At 41.3% G+C, this 22,520-nt stretch overlaps 1 protein-coding gene across 1 annotated transcript; it reads right to left on the bottom strand.

The window, feature by feature from the left end:
* Positions 1-1,255: 1,255 nt before the first annotated feature.
* LOC139420915 (coiled-coil domain containing 137) lies at positions 1,256-15,186 on the bottom strand. Its single transcript, XM_071171332.1, has 6 exons — positions 15,029-15,186; positions 11,005-11,138; positions 10,558-10,801; positions 9,575-9,657; positions 7,793-7,872; positions 1,256-4,177 (listed from the first exon to the last, which is right to left on the bottom strand). The coding sequence occupies exons 1-6, from the start codon at positions 15,097-15,099 to the stop codon at positions 3,977-3,979; spliced, it is 813 nt and encodes a 270-aa protein (XP_071027433.1). The 5' UTR covers positions 15,100-15,186; the 3' UTR covers positions 1,256-3,976.
* Between the last annotated feature and the right edge of the window lie 7,334 nt (positions 15,187-22,520).

Raw genomic sequence — 22,520 nt, 5'->3', positions numbered from 1 at the left:
CCAAACAGACAAGGAGCAATGGGGAATTCCTGGTTCACGCACAGTAGTCAGTTCAGATAGAAATAGAACAGACATGCATTTCTGACAGAGTACAAGGAATCATGTCAGCTCTATTCATTACATTTCTACTGCATCTGCAACATTTCATATGTTACTGTTTACTTCTTCCTGAGCAAACACGTCCCTGCTTAACTTCAACTGAAAATAAAAGGCTGAGTCTTAATCTACAGAACATAAACTTCCTGTGAATCACTACTAGTGTTCAAAGTTACCCTTGAATGACTTAGGTACATGAAGGCTTGAAAAGGTACATGAAGGCTTGAGTACATAGAGATTATTCCCATGTAATTCTATGGTACAGTACCCCCCTGAAACTATGAGCAATGAAAATATTGGTCATTGAACTTAGCGGATACAGTCCAGTCAGCCAGCCTTCACTAGAAATCACAACCACCTGTCCAGTCTCTCACTGGGCAACAGGGATTTACTGTCACCATGACAACACACTCGACAGACCTACACAACATCAGGCATGTTCAAGCTGATAAACAGCTTCCATCCATCCATCCATCCATCCATCCATAGTCAGTAGAAGTTGTTATTATATAATCTATTATTTCTGTATAGCTGTACACAGTCACTTTGTCATAGGGATGACAAAGCAGGGGAGAGAATAAAAAATAAAAAAAGTGGACAAAGACAGATTTTTAAAAGGTTTGTAAAAATGTATTTGCGGTTTATGAAAGTATATCAACAAGTCCATGTAACCTGAGATGTTCGTAGATTCTTACACAGGAGAAGCTCTAAACAAACCAGCTAGAAATATCTAGGTCCGGCCGGCTGCATTAGTTGTTCCCCAGGCCAAAGATCCTCAGACAACGGGTCCTTTCATGTCTTGTAAATCAACATTTTTTGGGATTACAGATGTAAACAGAGGGTGCCGGGCTGATTTATTTAGGCTTGGGGACATCATTAAGATATGTGGAGGGAGTCTGTTACGTAGGTCTAACAAAAGAAAACCCCTACCTTACCTACTGCCCAACCTCTACAAATAGCTCCCCTATAGATTAACTATTGGCTATACAATTATTAGCTCCTTTGCATTGAAACAAAACCACACCTGTCTGATGTGATTTTAGAACTAAAGAGTGGTGAAACAACTATCTCTGTACAAATATTGACAAACGCAATTGAAATACATTATTTGAGCAACAAATATAACAAACAGCACCTGCAGAAATGTATGGGAACCGTATGCAGTTACGATGTTACATTTTATTCAAAACAATACCACATTCGCTCCAGAAACAATCATTATTATTACTAATAACATAACAAGAAGCACCCCGATGATGTTTCTGTCCTGACTACCACCTAGTGGGAATGGCAGGTGCAAACGTTTCTTGCTCGGTACAGCAGGGCCGTAAATAATACAGTGCCTTTGGAAAGTATTCAGACCCCTTGACCTTTTGTTACAACCTTATTCTAAAATGGATTTAAAAAAAAAGAATTATCCTCAGTAATCTACACACAATACCCCATAATGACAAAACAAAAACAAGTTACATTTTTGCAAAGTTATTAAATATAAAAAAAAGAAATACTTTATTTACATAAGTATTCAGACTCCTTGCTATCAGACACAAAATTAAGCTTCAGGAGCATCCTGTTTCCATTGATCATCCTTGAGATGTTTCTACAACTTGATTGGAGTCCACCTGTGGTCAATTCAAATGATTGGACATGATTTGGAAAGGCAAACACCTGTCAATATAAGGTCCCACAGTTGCCAGTGCATGTCAGAGCAAAAACCAAGCCATGAGGTCTAAGGAATTGTCCGCAGCGCACCGAAACAGGATTGTGTTGAAGCACAGATCTGGGGAAGTGTACCAAAACATTTCTGCAGCATTGAAGGTCCCCAAGAACATAGTGGCCTCCATCATTCTTAAATGGTAGATGTTTGGAACCACCAAGACTCATGCTAGAGCTGAACGCCTGGCAAAACTGAGCAATCAGGGGAGATGGGCCTTGGTCAAGGATAGATAGAGCTCCTCTGTGGAGATGGGAGAACCTTCCAGAAGGACAACCATCTGAAATATTTGGCCTGAATGCCAAGAGTCACATCTGGAGGAAACCTGGCACCATCGATACGGTCAAGCATGGTGGTGGCGGAATCATGCTGTGGGGATGTTTTTCAGAGGCAGGGAGACTCGTCAGGATTGGGGAAAAAATGAACGGAGCAAAGTACAGAAAAATCCTTGATGAAAACCTGCTCCAGAGTGCTCAGGACCTCAGACTGGGGCAAAGGTTCACCTTCCAACAGGACAATGACACTAAGCACACAGCCAAGACAATGCAGGAGGGGCTTCGGGACAAGTCTCAATGTCATTGAGTGGCCCAGCCAGAGCCCGGACTTGAACCCGATCGAACATCTCTGGAGAGACCTGAAAATAGCTGTGCAGCAACGCTCTCCATCCAACCTGACAGAGCTTGAGAGGATCTGCAGAGAATAATGGGAGAAACTCTCCATATATAGGTGTGCCAAGCTTGTAGCATCATACCTAAGAAGATTTGATGCTGTAATTGCTGCCAGATGCTTCAACAAAGTACTGAGTAAAAGGGTCTGAATACCTATGTAAATGTGATATTTAGAATAAGTTAACAAAAAATTGGAAACCTGTTTTTGCTTTGTCATTATGGGGTATTATGCGTAGATTGATGAGAGAAAAAACAATTTAATCAATTTTAGAAAAACTCTAACGTAAGAAAATATGGAAAAAGTCAAGGGGTCTGAATACTTTCTGAAGGCACTGTATATAGTTCATTCCATCCAAACTGCATGGAAAAGTTAGAGGTTTTAAAGTCCCCAAAGAGTCATAATTTAGTCCATGTCAAAGCAGTCATGCATTGCCACAAGAGAAGATAGTTAATACAGAAAACAGTGGCATTGACAGTCAGAAGTACCTGACATAAATGGCAAGGCCTGCAGGTAGGTAGGAAGGAAAGCTACTTATTCAAGGAGAAACAGTCCATATGTGCAGAGGTGGTCTGGTCCTTTCAATACCAGTCAGAATCCATCCCAGTGTCCACAAAAACTCACTGCAGATTGGGAAAGGAATATGAACTGCTTGGTGATCAGATGAGCTAATCCTCGTCCCCTCCATGTGGTTCCACTTAGATTTGGTCATCTTCAATGCAGCCAAATTCCCCATCATTCACCCTGAAATGTGCACTTGCTCACTCACCTCAATTGAATTAAAAAACATTTGATTTAAGCACAGGCTACAGGGGTTTACAGACTTTCCACCATATGTCTTACAGCATTTTGGATTTGAGAAAATGTTCGTATCAGGTGAAAGTACAGAACGTCACCTCTAATTTGAGCGTACTTTCATATTTATCTGATTTACTGAAAATAGAAAATAACTGAGTAGATAAGATGTTTCTGAACACTTCTAAATCAATCCTGATAATGCCACGATTAAGAAAAAACAACAATCATGAATAATGATGAGTGAGAAAGTTAGAGGCTAAAACAAAGCATGTCAAACTCTCACCATTCCCAATAATGGGTGACAAACATTTTTTGGGGGGTATGATCTTTGACCCTCATCATTCATTCCTAATCATGGTATAATCATGGTAGAATCCACATGAATGTAGAAGTGTTCACAAACGTAATCTATTCTTGCAATAAAAGTGAGTCAAACAAAATACATTATTCACCAATCACTTCCTATTGGACAACATGTAATCTGAAAACACCAGAACAGGCTGTAAATGCATCCAACAAGTTTGTAAAGTCACAAGCTTGATGTAGTCATAGTGTACAAGGAATATTGGAATACTGTCACCTGCTCTCAAATAAAAATAGCTGGAGTATAGAGCCACATATAAAAATAGTATTTGGACAGTGTAAGTGAGAAGTGCACACCTTGGGGGAGGGAGCAAGGCAGAGAATGGGACCACTGGAGTCTCACTGGAGGTTCTTCAGCTTCTCTATCCCAGTTGCTTTGGCCTCTTGCTGATGCTGCTTCTGTTTCTTCAGGTGGCGGTAGGCTTGCACCACCCGCTGCCTCTCCTCCTCCATCATCCTCTGCCTGGCCATGGATGGCTTGGCTGTGGAGAACTGGGTCTGGCCCAGCAGAGAGTTCAGCAGGAGACCCTTACACACACCCTGGAAGAGAGAGAGAAGGACTAACATTATTTAATAGTCTAGAGCCATTCATCTGAGCCTGTATTCACAAAGCGTCTAAAGGTAGGAGTGCTGATCATCCATGGAATTATTGCAAAAGTGTGGTATGCAGCTTTTGTGCTACTCCATAAGGACGGGGATAGTAGTGATCTTGAGAATGATCTACCCATTTCCAGGCTCCCTTGTCTTGCGAAAATATTAGAACCATTGGTCAGTCAATCTCACGTGACTTGGGAAATGGTAGTCAGTGTTTTTCTTTTTGGCAAATCAAATAAATAAATTATTGCTGCCTTATTAGCCAAGAAATCATTAGGGGCTGACCCGTGTTTGTGTAAGTATGCATTGCCCCTCATTGCTGGCACAATAGCACACTATCAGGAAATATCAGGAAGTGTCGAAAGCAGCTTTTGTGATAACACTCCATAAGGGCGGGGATAGTGGTGATCTCGATAATTATTGACCCATTTCCAGGCTCCCTTGTCTTGCGAAATTACTACAATCATTGGTCAACAAACCAAGTTATTTTCTATGTTATTCAATCCGGATTCAGACCCAAACATAGCACCACTTCGCCTACCATGCTCGTTGTAAATGATATTACAAATGACTTAGTTAGAAAGAATTGTGCTGCCATGTTTGTAGACTAAAGCTTGATACTGTAGACCATGTTATTCTGTTGAATAAGCTGTCCTCCATAGCATTGGGTACTGATACTTGCCAATGGTTTCATAATTATCTCAATGTCAGAACTCAGGCCATCAAAGTAGATGGGGTCATATCTGAGAGCTTTGAGTTACATAATGATTATTATAATTTTTTATTTAACTAGGCAAGTCAGTTAAGAACAAATTCTTATTTACAATGACGGCCTACCCCAGCCAAACCCGGACAATGCTGGGCCAATTATGGGACTCCCAATCATGATGCAGCATGGATTCGAACCAGGGATTGCAGTGACGCCTCTTGCACTGAGATACAGTGCCTTAGACCACTGCGCCACTCTGAAGCCAACATAAAGAGGTGGCCCAAGGTTCGATACTCAGCCCATTACTGTTTACAATCTATACTGAACAAAAATATAACTGCAACATGTAAAGTGTTGGTCCCATGATTCATGAGCTGAAATAAAATGTTACACACAAAAAGCTTATTTCTCTCATATTGTGTCCACACATTTGTTTACATCCCTGTTTGTGTGCGTTTCTCCTTTGCCAAGGTAATCCATCCACCTGACAGGTGCGGCATATCAAGAAGCTGATTAAACAGAATGATCATTACACAGGTGCACCTTGTGCTGGGGACAATAAAAGGCCATTAAAATGAGCAATTTTGTCACACAATGCCACAGATGTCTCAAGTTGAGGGAGTGTGCAACTGGCATGCTGACTGCAGGAATGTCCACCAGAGCTGTTGCCAGAGAATTTAATATTAATTTATCTACGATAAGCCATCTCCGTCATTTTAGAGAATTTGGCAGTACATCCAACCGGCCTTACAACCGCAGACCTGGTGTAACCACGCCAGCCCAGGACCTCCACATCTGGCTTCTTTATCTGCCAGATCGTCTGAGACCAGCCACCTGGACACCTGATGAATATTTTGGTCTATAATAAATTCCTTTTGTGTGATAAAACTCATTCTGATTGGTGGGCATATGCTCTCTAAGGCCCACCATGGCTGCGCCCCTGCCCAGTCATGTGAAATCCATAGATTAGGGCCTAATTAATTCATTTCAATAAATAAATTGGTAATGCTGTAAAATATATATATTTCATTTGTGTTTTATTCCATTGTTCCATCAGTTGGCCAAGCCTTTTCACATTTGAAGTCTGACTGCCAAGCATTGCAGAGGTTATTATTGGATCTAAACTTAATGCTAAATGCAAAACATGCTTTTTTCTAGGTCCCATAACCCACATTTAAATAACATGTGTAAATTACTAGTTTGAACAGTACACACATTGAGCAAGTTCCTTCCTACAAATATTTTGGTATCTGGCTTGATGACAAAACTGTAATTTAAAAAAACATGTCAATGAGCTGATAAAGTTCATGTTTAAGGTTGTGTTCTCTTACAGAAACAAAGCATGTCTGACTTCTGTTAATAGGAAGGAAGTTGTTCAGGCCACTTTTATGTCTATTATAGTTTCTGGGGATATTATCTATATGCATGCAGCATAATCTACACTTAAACTACTAGATGCTGTTTTCCATTGTGCCCTTATGTTTATTACTGGTGATGGTTATAGAACTCACCATTGTCTTTTGTATCAAAAAGTGGGTTGGGCCTCTTTGTATGTAAGGAGAGTAAGCCTAAGACTGGGTTTGGTCATTTGTAAGTCTAAATTGAATTAACGATGATCGATACAAAATTTCTCCATGAGGGCTTTGTAGATAAACCAAGCACGGGACTGGGTTTGGCCCCGTCGTTCTCCACAAATTTGGGTAAAGCTGCATTTATTTTTTTTGCGCCCTTTATGTGGAATAACTTACAGGACTCACTGAAATGAGATCTTCTGGTCCATTCAGAGTAATGATCGGCGACCTCAATGTTGATAAATGTGTCCATTTCTTAATAGATTTGTAATTTTATGTACAATATTTATGCAGGGTTCATCTGTAAAAGAGACCTGTGTCTCAGTACGACTTCTCGGTCAAAATAAAAGGTGAAATATATTTTTTTACATCTTATTCATTAGGATCCAAAAAGGCAAAACTGATCCTAGATCAGCACTACTCTAAGATGCCAGAGTGGTGTACTATGACGTGAGATAGAGGAGTTAGCGAGCTAACACTGGTCAACTCAGAGTTCAACTCGGGATAACCGGTGACACTAAAGTGGCTCACCTTTTAACCAGGCAACGAATCTGTCAGAATTAACCGTCTCCGGGGCAGTCTAAGTCAGGGCTAACTCCACTTACCCTGAATTTTTTTGTTGTTGTTGAATTATTTAAACTTTTTTTATTAATTTAACAAGGCAAGTCAGTTAAGAACACAGTCTTATTTACAATCACAGCCTATATCAGCCAACCCTGGGCACCGCTGGGCCAATTGTGGGCCACCCTATGGGACTCCCAATTACGGCCGGATGTAGCGACGCCTCCAGCACCGAGATGCAGTGCATTAGACCGCTGCGCCACTGGGGTGCCCAGTACCTGAGCTGTGAGTTGAGGAACAATTAAATCTGTTTCTCTCCCTCTCGTCATCATCCTCTTCATTTGAGGAGAAGACTAATTAAACATTTTATTAATTTAAAAAAAGGTCATTAAAATACGTATCACATTATACATTTAGTAATGACAAGATGCACTTGAAACGTCACGCAAAGTAAACCTTTTGTATGACTTTTGTTTGACTTAGCCTTGTGCGGCATGAGCACACAGTAACAAGCTCGGCTTGAGCAGGCGACAGGTGCACGATCAATATCCACCTTCATAACATGGATAAAGCCTGAGCTGGAATGTTTAGCTAACCAATGCAGGCTAGCTTCAGCAAATCCTGAGTAATCTAGCTTGCATCGTAGTATACCTCTCTGGGGAGTGATATCATTAAAATGAGGATAGCTCTTTTTACGTACTCACATGTACACACACTTACCTGGGGCTTGATCAGTGCCTTCCTGGGCTTGATACTCAGAGTCGGCGGTGCCATGGCAACTTCTCCAAAGGCAACTTCATCTAAAAGTTAAGGGATAGAGAATAAGATGGTGGCAGCATGTACAGTGCCTTGCGAAAGTATTCGGCCCCCTTGAACTTTGCGACCTTTTGCCACATTTCAGGCTTCAAACATAAAGATATAAAACTGTATTTGTTTGTGAAGAATCAACAACAAGTGGGACACAATCATGAAGTGGAACGACATTTATTGGATATTTCAAACTTTTTTAACAAATCAAAAACTGAAAAATTGGGCATGCAAAATTATTCAGCCCCTTTACTTTCAGTGCAGCAAACTCTCTCCAGAAGTTCAGTGAGGATCTCTGAATGATCCAATCCTAAATGACTAATGATGATAAATACAATCCACCTGTGTGTAATCAAGTCTCCGTATAAATGCACCTGCACTGTGATAGTCTCAGAGGTCCGTTAAAAGCGCAGAGAGCATCATGAAGAACAAGGAACACTCCAGGCAGGTCCGAGATACTGTTGTGAAGAAGTTTAAAGCCGGATTTGGATACAAAAAGATTCCCCAAGCTTTAAACATCCCAAGGAGCACTGTGCAAGCGATAATATTGAAATGGAAGGAGTATCAGACCACTGCAAATCTACCAAGACCTGGCCGTCCCTCTAAACTTTCAGCTCATACAAGGAGAAGACTGATCAGAGATGCAGCCAAGAGGCCCATGATCACTCTGGATGAACTGCAGAGATCTACAGCTGAGGTGGGAGACTCTGTCCATAGGACAACAATCAGTCGTATATTGCACAAATCTGGCCTTTATGGAAGAGTGGCAAGAAGAAAGCCATTTCTTAAAGATATCTATAAAAAGTGTCGTTTAAAGTTTGCCACAAGCCACACCAAACATGTGGAAGAAGGTGCTCTGGTCAGATGAAACCAAAATTGAACTTTTTGGCAACAATGCAAAACGTTATGTTTGGCGTAAAAGCAACACAGCTCATCACCCTGAACACACTGTCAAACATGGTGGTGGCAGCATCATGGTTTGGGCCTGCTTTTCTTCAGCAGGGACAGAGAAGATGGTTCAAATTGATGGGAAGATGGATGGAGCCAAATACAGGACCATTCTGGAAGAAAACCTGATGGAGTCTGCAAAAGACCTGAGACTGGGACGAAGATTTGTCTTCCAACAAGACAATGATCCAAAACATAAAGCAAAATCTACAATGGAATGGTTCAAAAATAAACATATCCAGGTGTTAGAATGGCCAAGTCAAAGTCCAGACCTGAATCCAATCGAGAATCTGTGGAAAGAACTGAAAACTGCTGTTCACAAATGCTCTCCATCCAACCTCACTGAGCTCGAGCTGTTTTGCAAGGAGGAATGGGAAAAAATTTCAGTCTCTCGATGTGCAAAACTGATAGAGACATACCCCAAGCGACTTACAGCTGTAATCGCAGCAAAAGGTGGCGCTACAAAGTATTAACTTAAGGGGGCTGAATAATTTTGCACGACCAATTTTTCCGTTTTTGATTTGTTAAAAAAGTTTGAAATATCCAATAAATGTCGTTCCACTTCATGATTGTGTCCCACTTGTTGTTGATTCTTCACAAACAAATACAGTTTTATATCTTTATGTTTGAAGCCTGAAATGTGGCAAAAGGTCGCAAAGTTCAAGGGGGCCGAATACTTTCGCAAGGCACTGTATACATCTCTAATTACCTGATATACAGCATGCTCTGCTGAAAATCCATACATACCTATGAACATGTCGTTTTCTGCCTTCTCTTCCCGCCTGTCCAGTTTCTTTTTATGTAGCCTGTCCAGCCGGCTTTTATCATATCTGCAGTCACACAGGAGAGGACAAACAATTAAGGATGGAATGAGACCACTACATTTTAGACTAAATACAAAGGCTTAATTTCAAATCACCCCTAACCCCTCCTCCCTAGACACTACTGTAGATCTGAAGGGGTTGGACAGTTTGTCAACTTTATTATCACATGGGGGCAAATTAACATGGTCATCACGCTGTAGAAAGCAGGTAACATCACACTCAACCTTAAACGTAGTCTATGTTTGATGCGTTAAACTAATGATTCCATTGATATTTATTTTTTTGAGATCCCAGGGGGGCTTTGACAGTCTATTGTAAATCAGTCCGATAGTACCCTTGACAGTATTTCAATCTGAAAGAAAGTTATGGTTTGAAGTGACAAATGCATTAGAAAGGCATTGGGAAGTTCAAAAGATCAGGCAATAATTTTGTATGATCTTCTGTGCAGAAAAAGAACAGATGTTATTTTTTTCTAAGATGTTATTTTTTTCTCCAGTCTGATGTAGTGCCTGGTCTTGTTTACTCTGTTCTAATGAGTCCTGCCCGGATTGTGGGCATGGTAGTGGGAAACAGAAGACACATACATGTTCCTTAGAGTCTCAACTTTCAGTGATGTAGCTTAAACCGTTCAATAGATAGAGCCACGTGTCCGAAGAAAAAATAAGCTGCTGTTTATTACAACTGCATCTAGCTGCTACTGACGTAACCCCGGTTCTATGAACCAAAGCATTTCCCCCCCTTCTATTTCAGCGTTTCTCTTGCGACCCCTAGTTTGGGAAACGCTGCGTTAAACCAATAAACAACAAAGTCCAAAAAGGTTTAAACAAAAGTGTAGGCCTATGTGAAAGGCGGGGCTAGGGGTTGGGTTGGAATTGAGGGACAGAATGTTTGTCTGGCTCCACTCACTCTTTCTTCTTGTCAGACTTGCATTTCCCGGTGCCAGCAGGTTTCTCCTGCTCCTCTAGCTCCCTCTCCGGCCGTCTCTCTATCTGGTTCTTGGTGAGGAAGAGGACGTGCTGCGCCTCATTGCCCATCCTTCGCAGGTACGTCTTCTCACTCTCCTTCTTCTTTCTACGGAAGTGTGGAACAGGGATATCTACGATTGTAGCATCCCCTGGCTTGGGTTTGGGAGCAAGGGCGATGGCATCAGCTAATGGGATCCAAGTAAAGAATATAAAGAAAAGGACAGAAAATGAGGAGTACTGGAAGACAGAGCTTCAATTAAACTTTTAAGAAAGGCAAGTCAGTTTTTACAAGTATCAAATACCTTCGCTAATACTACAGGCATTCATGTATAGGCCTAATCAAGGACTTAGAACAATATTAAAAGGTTAGAATTCCATGATGACTGACCTTTCCTCATCTTTTTGGCCTTGCTGGGCCCCATCTTCATCCTCTCCTTGCTTTTCATAATCTCTCGAAGGCGGAAGGGAATCTGCTCAAGATGATCCTTCTGTCTGGGCTTGCCATCTCGTTTAGGCTTCTTGCTAGAGGGGCAATTAATTTATGGAAAAAGAAAGACATTTATTTACTCTAAGTAAAATCATGTGTAAACAAGAAGTCATCACAATATTTGGTCACATGGTCATGCATTGAATGTGCACTATGAGCGGCATGTGCATCAGACGCATGTGCATGGACCATAACTGGTTTGGCGTTTAACAAAGTGCTCAAAATATTTGATATATTTTTGAGAAATAGAAGCTTGAGCATACAGAGAAAAGTTTGTCAGCACTCTAGCAACATCTTCACTTTGGCGAGTTATGAAAGTATTTTAACTTTAGCCGTCACATGGTGGCCCTGGGCCCGGTTTGCCAAAAGCATCTCAAAGCTAAATTAAACTTTAGAAACTTAGTAGGAGCATCGTTAAATCTCCCAAATCCATCATTACTAAAACTGCACATTATTTAACGGCTGCCTCAGACCACTTGTAGAACAGCTACTGTTAGTGCGTCGTTAGAAGGGCAAAAAAGCATCTATGGTCACTTTATACACAGAAGATCTCAGCTGAACATATAGATAAGCAACTTCATTCTCTCTGTGACCGCTGATAACTCCAAAACGAAGTTGACTACAAATACAAAGTTGCCAATGTCTTTGCAATTGTTACAAACAAGCAAATGATAAAATGATGCTTCAAATGAAAACCGAGATGACCTTGTCCTATCGTGCTCTAGCGACTTGTGGCAGGCCAGGCACATGCACACTGACTTCGGTCGCCAGTTGTAAAGTGTTTCCTCTGACACATTGGTGCGCCTGGCTTCCGGGTAAAGCGAGCAGCGCAGCTTGGCAGGGTCATGTTTCAGAGGACGCATGGCTCTCAATCTTTGCCTCTCCTGAGTCCGTACGGGAGTTGCAGAGATGGGACAAGACTAACTACCAATTGATATCACAAAATTGGGGAGAAAAAAAAGGGGTAAAAAGTACCCCCCAAAAGAAATCTGTCTGTTTAAGCTAGAGACAACTGTGTCCGCCGATATCGCCCTTCCAAATCAAATTTTATTTGTCACATACACATGGATAGCAGATGTTAATGCGAGTGTAGCGAAATGCTTGTGCTTCCACATCTGCAGTGAAAGGTGGCAGAGCTAGAGTGGTGTTTGTCAGACCATGAGACAAATCTGAAAATTGGTCTTCTCACAAAATCGTATGAAGCATCTGAACAGTTTGGCCTACAAACTATTAACACCACTCTATTGAAATTTGACTCTCACGAACACAATGGTGTTCTGTTTTGCTTACAAGACTCATCTGAAGGTCTCCAGTACCAGTGTTTATTTTTTTTTTTAAGATTTAAAAAAAATAAGGTATACTGTAACAGTCAAAGGTTTGGACACACCTACTCATTCAAGGGTTTCTCTTTTTACTATTTTCTACATTGTAGAAATAACACACATCATGTAGTAACCCAATTGTTTTTAAACAAATCAAAATATATTTTATATATTCCTCAAAGATTCTTCAAAGTAGCCACCCTTTGTCTTGATGACAGCTTTATACTCTCTTGGCATTCTCTCAACCAGCTCCACGTGGAATGCTTTTCCAACAGTCTTGAAGGAGTTCCCTCATATGCTGAGCACTTGTTGGCCGATTTCCTCTTCACTCTGCGGTCCAACTCATCCCAAACCATTTTAATTGTGTTGAGGTCAGATGTTTGTGGAGGCCAGGTGCAGCACTCCATCACTCTCCTTCTTGGTCAAATAGCCCTTACACAGCCTGGAGGTGTTGGGTCATTGTCCTGTTGAAAAACAGTGATAGTCCCACTAAGTGCAAAACAGATAGGATGGCGAATCGCTGCAGAATGCTGGTTAAGTGTGCCTTGAATTCTAAATAAAATCACAGACAGTGTCACAAGCAAAGCACCTCCACACCACCTCCTCCATGCTTCACGGTGGGAACCACACATGCAAAGATCCGTTCACCTACTCTGCGTCTCACAGAGACATAGAGGTTTGAACCAAAAATCTCAAATTTGGACTCATCAGACCAAAGGGCAGATTTCCACTGGTCTAATGTTCATTAATCGTTGTTTGTCCCAAGCAAGTCTCTTCTTCTTATTGGTGTCTTTTAGTGGTGGTTTATTTGCAGCAATTCGACCATGAAGGCCTGTTCAGTCTCCTCTGAACAGTTGATGTTGAGCTGTTTCTGTTACTTGAAACATGTAGCATTTATTTGGGCTGCAATCTGAGATGCAGTTAACTCTAATGAACTTATCCTCTGCAGCAGAAGTAACTCTGGGTCTTCCTTTCCTGTGGCAGTCCTCATGAGAGCCAGTTTAATCATAGCGCTTGATGGTTTTTGCAACTGCACTTGAAGTAAATTTCAAAGTTCTTGACATTTTCCTGATTGACTGACCTTCATGTCTTAAAGTAATGATGGACTGTTGTTTCTCTTTGCTTATTTTAGCTGTTCTTTCCATAATATGGACTTTGTCTTTTACCAAATAGGACTATCTTCTGTATACCACCCCTACCTTGTCACAACACAACTGATTGGCTCAAACGCATTAAGGAAAGAAATTCCACAAATGAACAAGGCACATTGAAATGCATTCCAGGTGACTACCCCATGAAGCTGGTTGAGATAATGCCAAAAGTGTGCAACGATGTCATCAAACCAAAGGGTGGCTACTTTGAAGAATCTCAAATATATTTTGATTTGTTTAACCCTTTTTTGGTTACAACATGATTCCATGTGTGTGATTTCAGGGTTTTGATGTCTTACAATGTAGAAAAGAGTAAAAAGAAAATAAAAACCCTGGAATGAGTAGGTGTGTCCAAACTTTTGACTGTAGCTCTGTCTATTAATCTGAGAGTGGTTACATTTCTCCAGGCCCATCACTCAGCTTTTTACCAAAACAGAGACGGGGCGACCGTTGTTATTGTTTCATCTGTGGATTATCAAGACATTAAAGTGTCACCAACAAAACGTTTAACATTAGGCCTATGCGGCATATGGCCTTTTCCAGTAGTTTTCCAGAAACATAGCATGCCATTCCATGAGCGCAGCATTTATTTTTCAACAGGAATTAATAAACCCAATCAGCCCTCCATGACAAAATCATAAACAGAGTAGGGCTGCGTAATAAATCCATAGCTTTGGGGTTATGCACAGGTAAAACCATTCAGCTATTCTATACTTCCACATTTCCAAGTTCTATTCTTGAAGATCAAGGCAGTATAACATTTATTGGAATTCTGATACATCTTTACATTAAAAACCAAGTCTAATTTAATCGTACTTTATATGTAGAAAGCAATGGGTTAGAAGAAGCCTACATAACCAACCCATAAAGTAAAATGTAACATCCATATATGGCCAGCTATATAAACTTTAACATTGATTTATCCTGCAATAGATGTGGTTCAATTGGTAACATACAGTTTTGTCTTCTTCTAATGCCTCTTAAAGGGAAAGTAATCTAAAAGTAACTGAATGTAATCAGATTACGTTACTGAGTTTGGGTAATCCAAAAGTTACATTGATTACAATTTGACAGGTAACTAGCAACTAACGGATTACATTTATAAAGTAACCTACCCAACCCTGTGTGTGTGAGTGATATATATATATATATAAAAAGTGGTGACGGAGTAGGCATGCTGCTGACTAGATGCTGAAAATGGGGCTTGCCTCCGACTGGCAGCTGTAGTGTCGCCGGATGAGGAAAACCGCACTAGTGAAAACGGCCCGGTGAATGAGGCGATTGGCAAGAAAGCGGTCGCTTGGGGTGCGACCATTCTGGACTGGAGGGACCCCGGCCTCCTGAGTGCTCATTGCTAACTGGGTAACTAACTCTCAAGATAGCTAGCATGCTAACTTAGATAGCTAGCAAGCCTGTAGGACAAAGAAGAGCGAACCAGCTGGTCAGCGTTACCTTGGATATTGCCCAGTCGTAGCACCTTGTTTAAATGCCTCTGCGGGTTTCGTCTGTTTATTTTTCCCCATGATGTTCTTGTTATTGGTGCTTAACTAGCGCGGATTCCTTCGAAACAACAACCCACGTGGGCTAACGTTGAGAAATTCTTCTTCTTTGGAGTTAAACTGCAGTTGGCATCAAATATGTTGCATTACCGCCCCCAACTGGACTATAATATAAATCCATTGTACATGAGATACAAAAGGGGAAAAATAAAAACTTTCCAACTAACCCTACACTCGTTAAAAATCCACTACCCCATTCCAATACTTTGACCCTATTGCTCATGCACCATGCCAACGGCCTGGAAGGATGAGATACTCAACACACCCTCTAACTCTTCTGAAGTCAAATCTCATATACCCACTGCCGGCCCGCCTGTGGCGGCAGATAGCCTTTTCTAAGCTAAACTGACGCACTTCCAACAACACACATAATTCTGCCCAAAACAATGACAATTTCTCTCAACCAGTGGCATATGGGGTTTTTAGGTGAGCGCTGATGCCGCCCTTTGATAAGCAGTGCCCAAATTGTCAAAGGCAGGGGCGCAAAATATTTTGCTTGTCCATTCCCAGCACGCCTCTCCAGGGTGCTGTTGGTGAGATGCATCTTTGAAGCGCTCCACCAACGTTCTATCCAGAAAATTCTCTAACAAAAATGTAGAACATATAGGATATGGTAAAAAAAAATTGTATGTGGCCTTTTCTGTAGCCTACAGCCTGGAGGTAAAATGTCTGACAATGTAATGAGATGGACACTTTTTACATCATGCAGGTTTCTCTGATCAAATAGCCTAACCTGACTAATGAGCTGCCATGTTAACAAACAACATATCCTAAAAACAGGACAGGTCAAAGTAAAATGGACAATATGGAATGGACAGTCACAACTGTTGTCCAGGAGTTTCACCCCATTGTCATGATCAGTGGTTTCAAGTTTGTATCCATCAATTTTTGACAAGCTGATCATAGCGAAAAATAAAATACTTCTGCATTTCCCACTGTGTAAACACATTGCAAATAGCCTCGCAATAACTCCTGATAAAGTTGGTTAGCTGATATTCAAAGGTTAAATAGCCACAAATGGATTAGTCACAGGAATCAAGACTATTAAATCTATTTTCTGTGATTTACATTTCTGCGGTACAGTTGATAACCATTGCTATGAACTCTAAGAATCCAACATTACTGAAGCATATACAGTGGGGCAAAAAAGTATTTAGTCAGCCCCCAATTGTGCAAGTTCTCCCACTTAATGAGAGGCCTGTAATTTTCATCATAGGTACACTTCAACTATGACAGACAAAATGAGAAGAAAAAAATCCAGAAAATCACATTGTAGGATTTTTTATGAATTTATTTGCAAATTATGGTGGAAAATAAGTATTTGGTCACCTACAAACAAGCAAGATTTGAGAGGCTCCTCTGTCCTCCACTCGTTACCTGTATTAATGGCACCTGTTTGAACTTGTTATCAGTATAAAAGACACCTATCCACAACCTCAAACAGTCACACTCCAAACTCCACTATGGCCAAGACCAAAGAGCTGTCAAAAGACACCAGAAACAAAATTGTAGACCTGCACCAGGCTGGGAAGACTGAATCTGCAATAGGTAAGCAGCTTGGTTTGAAGAAATCAACTGTGGGAGCAATTATTAGGAAATGGAAGACATACAAGCCCACTGATAATCTCCCTCGATCTGGGGCTCCACGCAAGATCTCACCCCGTGGGGTCAAAATAATCACAAGAACGGCGAGCAAAAATCCCAGAACCACACGGGGGGACCTAGTGAATGACCTGCAGAGAGCTGGGACCAAAGTAACAAAGCCTACCATCAGTAACACTACGCCGCCAGGGACTCAAATCCTGCAGTGCCAGACGTGTCCCCCTGCTTAAACCAGTACATGTCCAGGCCCGTCTGAAGTTTGCTAGAGAGCATTTGGATGATCCAGAAGAAGATTGGGAGAATGTCATATGGTCAGAACTTTTTGGTAAAAACTCAACTCGTCGTGTTTGGAGGACAAAGAATGCTGAGTTGCATCCAAAGAACACCATACCTACTGTGAAGCATGGGGGTGGAAACATCATGCTTTGGGGCTGTTTTTCTGAAAAGTGACCAGGACGACTGATCCGTGTAAAGGAAAGAATGAATGGGGCCATGTATCGTGAGATTTTGAGTGAAAACCTCCCATCAGCAAGGGCATTGAAGATGAAACGTGGCTGGGTCTTTCAGCATGACAATGATCCCAAACACACCGCCCGGGCAACGAAGGAGTGGCTTCGTAAGAAGCATTTCAAGGTCCTGGAGTGGCCTAGCCAGTCTCCAGATCTCAACCCCATAGAAAATCTTCGGAGGGAGTTGAAAGTCCGTGTTGCCCAGCAACAGCCCCAAAACATCACTGCTCTAGAGGAGATCTGCATGGAAGAATGGGCCAAAATACCAGCAACAGTGTGAAAACCTTGTGAAGACTTACAGAAAACGTTTGACCTCTGTCATTGCCAACAAAGGGTATATAACAAAGTATTGAGAAACTTTTGTTATTGAACAAATACCTATTTTTCCACCATTTGCAAATACATTCATAAAAAATCCTACAATGTGATTTTCTGGATTTTTTTTCTCATTTTGTCTGTCATAGTGTACCTATGATGAAAATTACAGGGCTCATCTTTTTAAGTGGGAGAACTTGCACAACTGGTGGCTGACTAAATACTTTTTTGCCCCACTGCACATTACATGAGTAATGTAGGGTATGTAAACATTATATAAAGTGGCATTGTTTAAAGTGACTAGTGACATATTTATTACATACATTTTTTTTATTTTTAAAGTGGCTAGAGATTTGAGTCAGTATGTTGGCAGCAGCCACTCAATGTTAGTGATGGCTGTTTAACAGTCTGATGGCCTTAAGATAGAAGCTGTTTTTCAGTCTCTCGGTCCCAGCTGTGATGTACCTGTACTGACCTCACCTTCTGGATGACATCGGGTGGTGTAGGTGTCCTGGAGGGCAGGTAGTTTGCCCTCAGTGATGCGTTGTGCAGACCTCGCTACCCTCTGGAGAGCCTTACAGTTGTGGGTGGAGCTGTTGCCGTACCAGGTGGTGATACAGCCCGACAGGATGCTCTCGATTGGCATGTCAAAGTCTGAGGGAAGTCTATGATCAATGCTTTTTTGTTGTATATTTATACGCACTTATGTATTTAAATTGTACTGTCCTGAAGTTATTAATATAACAATCATACAAATAAACTGGTGTTGACTTTACTTTTTGTCGGTTTGTTAAGTACTGTTAGTCTGGGTGCCAAACAAGGTGGAACATCGGGAACATTGCCTTAATAGACGCATTGTCGACAGTCCAATGCCCTTCTCCACAGCGTTCCTTGGATTAAATTCCAGCCAAAGCACTTGAGATGATTTGGTCTTGCAATTTTGTGGTAAATGGCTAAAGTTTGCAGCAGTGGATATTTAAACTCATCTGAAATGTGGCCCCATAGTCAAACTACGTTTCAGGGTAAGTTGGTAAATTATCATGTTGTAGATTGCTGAACTAGAAAATATTAAGAACTTTTCATACAATCGCTCATAAATAAGTGCATTAAAACACAGGTGAAAACTTAGTTATTTGACAGTTTATTCAAACATTTATTAAAAAAAAAAAAATACATCCTTATCTAATGAGTTGCAGTATGTTTAGACAGGAAAAAAAGGGCACAGGAATGTGTCAATTGTGTTCATGAAGAGGCCATTGGACCGTATGGCCTAGAAAATAAGAAATCCTTCTGTCACAGCAACGTCTTCAGGCTCCATATACTCTTCAGGCCCCATACACACTCAGGTTGTGCAACTGATGTGCAAAGCATTTGACACAATGGTTGTGATATTACTTTTAGTTTTGTGATACTACAGCATCTCCACAAAGCTGGTGTAAAGTTTGGTGCATAAATACTCTATCACAACGGTTGGGCCAAATGCGTTGTACATCAGTTGTACTACTTGAGTGTGTACGGGCAATTCAGATCATCCTAGGATGCCAACATAGCATTCAGCAATTATTTTAGAGGTATTTTCTCCTACACATTTGTTTTCACTCACAAAAAAAGTTAAATGCCATGCTTGTGGGATTAACAGCAGGATAATGCTGAACCTTCACAAAACCCACATTGGGGCTGACTCAGGAGCAGCTACACCACAGTGTCGGCAGGTTCACTCCTCCCTTGTACTTGATTGATCAATTAAGGGTCGTGTTCTTCTGCTCAGACATTGCATTGCTGACGAATGCCAGATCTTACAACGCCTGGATAGGTATTTTACGCATCAACTAACCACATATGTTATAGCAATCTGGTGCGCGACAGCACAGTCGATGATGTAGCACACAACCTTTGGTTGATGCATGTATAGTCTGAGCACGGGAACACAACCAAGGTCACTGAACTCCCCTCACCTAGTCTGACTTAATTGAACACAAATTGAAAGAATATAACAAATGCCAGCAGACACTATGCCCTGCATGGAATGAGTCTGACACCACTGCACCCCTGGGCTAGAGTATCTGGGGCAATACAGTGCCTTAAAGTATTCAGACCCCTTGACTTGATCCACATTTTGTCACGTTACAACTATTCTAAAATGGATTAAATAAATACAAATATTCAGCAATCTACACACAATACAGCATAATGACAGAGCGAAAACAAGTTATTTGAAAGTTTTGCAAATGTAATATTTTATATTTTACGTATTCAGACCCTTTTATGAGACTCGAAAATTGAGACCAGGTACATCCTGTTTCCATTGATCATCCTTGAGATGTTTCTACAACTTGATTGGAGTCCACTTGTGGTAAATTCAATTGATTGGACATGATTTGGAAAGGCCCACAGTTGACAGTGCACGTCGGAGCAAAGGTCGAAGGAATTGTCCGTAGTGTTCCGAGACAGGATTGCGTCGCGGCACAGATCTGGGGAAGCATACCAAAAAATGTCTGCAGCATTGAAGGTTTCCAAGAACACAGTGGCCTCCATCATTCTTCAATGGAAGACCTTTTGGTGGTTCCAGACTCTTCCTAGAGCTAGCCGCCTGGCAAAACAGAGCAATCGGGGGAGAAGGGCCTTGGTCAGGGATAGATAGAGCTCCTCTGTGGAGATGGGAGAACCTTCCAGAAGGACAACCATCTCTGCAGCACTGCTATGTTCCTGTTGTCAACTTCTGATGATTTAATTCAAGATATCGTCTGAATGCTAATTTCACCAATGAGCCAATGATTGACAAGGAAAGAACCCCAACACATCCAGGACCTATATACTAGGCGTGTCAGGGGAAAGCCCAAAACATTTTTTATTTTGGCTCTGTACTCCAGCAGTTTGGATTTGAAATCAAATTATTCATATGAGGCGACAGTACAGAATGTCACCTTTTTATTTGACAATAGTCTATTTTACCATTTAGACTAAAGCACTTTACGCATCTTGTCCCCCACATGTAATGACCACATCAAGCTTGTGGCTACGAACTTGATGTATTTACAGTTTGATTTGGGTCATATCTGCCCAATAGTAACTGAATGGTGAATGTCGTGTCATTTTTGAATCACTTTTTCTTACAGTAAGTGAGAATATTTTTGGGGTTGAAAAGATCTTAATCAATTTGGATGCTGTCATGATCAGAAAAAAACTATCATGAATGAATAATGACGAGTGCGAAAGTTGGAGTCAAAGATGATACACCCCCTCTCGTTTGCCCATGTTTCTTGGAGATCCTGAATGGTTTTGTGATACTCAATTCATCCTGTGGTATTAAGCGCATTCATAACTGTTTTCTAACAAATTAATGTCACTTTACTTAAGGTGTCTGTACACACTCTATAACGGCATATGACATGGTTATGTAGTGCATCATTCCATTCAACGTTAAGTGACAGAGTTTAATAAATGATAAAATGCCATATCACCTGGTACATTTATGGTACACTTATGAAGCATATGACATAAGTTCTCATGCAGACTGTAATAGCAGTTGATAGAGCATGACAACAGGATGAACAGTCCTTATGGCAAATGTTGTGTTCTATAGCTGATATATATATTTTTGTTCACCTTTATTTAACCAGGTAGGCTAGTTGAGAACAAGTTCTCATTTGCAACTGCGACCTGGCCAAGATAATGCAAAGCAGTTCGACACATACAACAACAGTTACACATGGAATAAACAAACATTCTGTAGAAAAAGTCTATATACAGTATGTGCAAATGAGGTAGGACAAGGGAGGTAAGGCAATAAATGGGCCATGGTGGCGAAGTAATTGCAATTAAACACTGGAATGGTAGATGTGCAGAAGATGAATGTGCAAGTAGAGATACTGGGGTGCAAAGGAGCAAGATAAATACAGTATGGGGATGAGGTAGTTTTTACAGATGCAGTGATCTGTGAGCTGCTCTGACAACTGGTGCTTAAAGCTAGTGAGGGAGATATGAGTCTTCAGCTTCAGTGATTTTTGCAGTTCGTTCCAGTCATTGGCAGCAGAGAACTGGAAGGAAAGGCGGCCAAATGAAGAGGGTGACCAGTGAGATGCGCGTGCTACGGGTGGGTGCTGCTATGGTGACCAGTGAGCTGAGAGGGCGGGGCTTTACTTGGCAGAGACTTGTAGATGACCTGGAGCCAGTGGGTTTGGCGATGAGTATGAAGCTAGGGCCAGCCAACGAGAGCACACAGGTCGCTGCGGTGGGTAGTCTATGGGGCCTTGGTGACAAAACAGATGTCACTGTGATAGACTGCATCCAATTTGTTGAGTAGAGTGTTGGAGGCTATTTTGTAAATGACATCATCGAGGATCGGTAGGATGGTCAATTTTACTACAGTATGTTTGGCAGCATGAGTGAAGGATGCTTTGTTGCGAAATAGGAAGCTGATTCTAGATGTAATTTTGGATTGGAGATGCTTAATGTGAGTCTGGAAGGAGAGTTTACAGTCTAACCAGACACCTAGGTATTTGTAGTTGTCCACATATTCTAAGTCAGAACCGTCCAGAGTAGTGATGCTGGACGGGCGGGCGGGCGGGCAGGTGCGGGCAGCGATCGGTTGAAGAGCATGCATTTAGTTTTACTTGCATTTAAGAGCAGTTGGAGGCCATGGAAGGAGAGTTGTATGGCATTGAAGCTTGTCTGGAGGTTAGTTAAGTGTCCAAAGAAGGGCCAGAGTTATACAGAATGGTGTCGTCTTCGTAGAGGTGGACACCTACAGTAATGTTACCCTGTTTGTTTTATGATTCTTTTACATTCTTAATCTGCAAGATCAGACAATTTTTTGCAAGGTAGCCACACCTGCAGAGCACGTTACCCAACTGCATAAGGTTAGTCTGAATACCAACCACTGAGAAGTGCATAAGAAAGGCGTACATTTCCTACTTCTGAATCGGCCCCTAAGTGACTTTCCTACTCATCATTATGAAT

Source organism: Oncorhynchus clarkii, chromosome 12 (assembly GCF_045791955.1).
Source record: "Oncorhynchus clarkii lewisi isolate Uvic-CL-2024 chromosome 12, UVic_Ocla_1.0, whole genome shotgun sequence".
NCBI classification, from domain to species: domain Eukaryota; kingdom Metazoa; phylum Chordata; class Actinopteri; order Salmoniformes; family Salmonidae; genus Oncorhynchus; species Oncorhynchus clarkii.
This window is presented reverse-complemented; position numbering and strand designations above follow the sequence as displayed.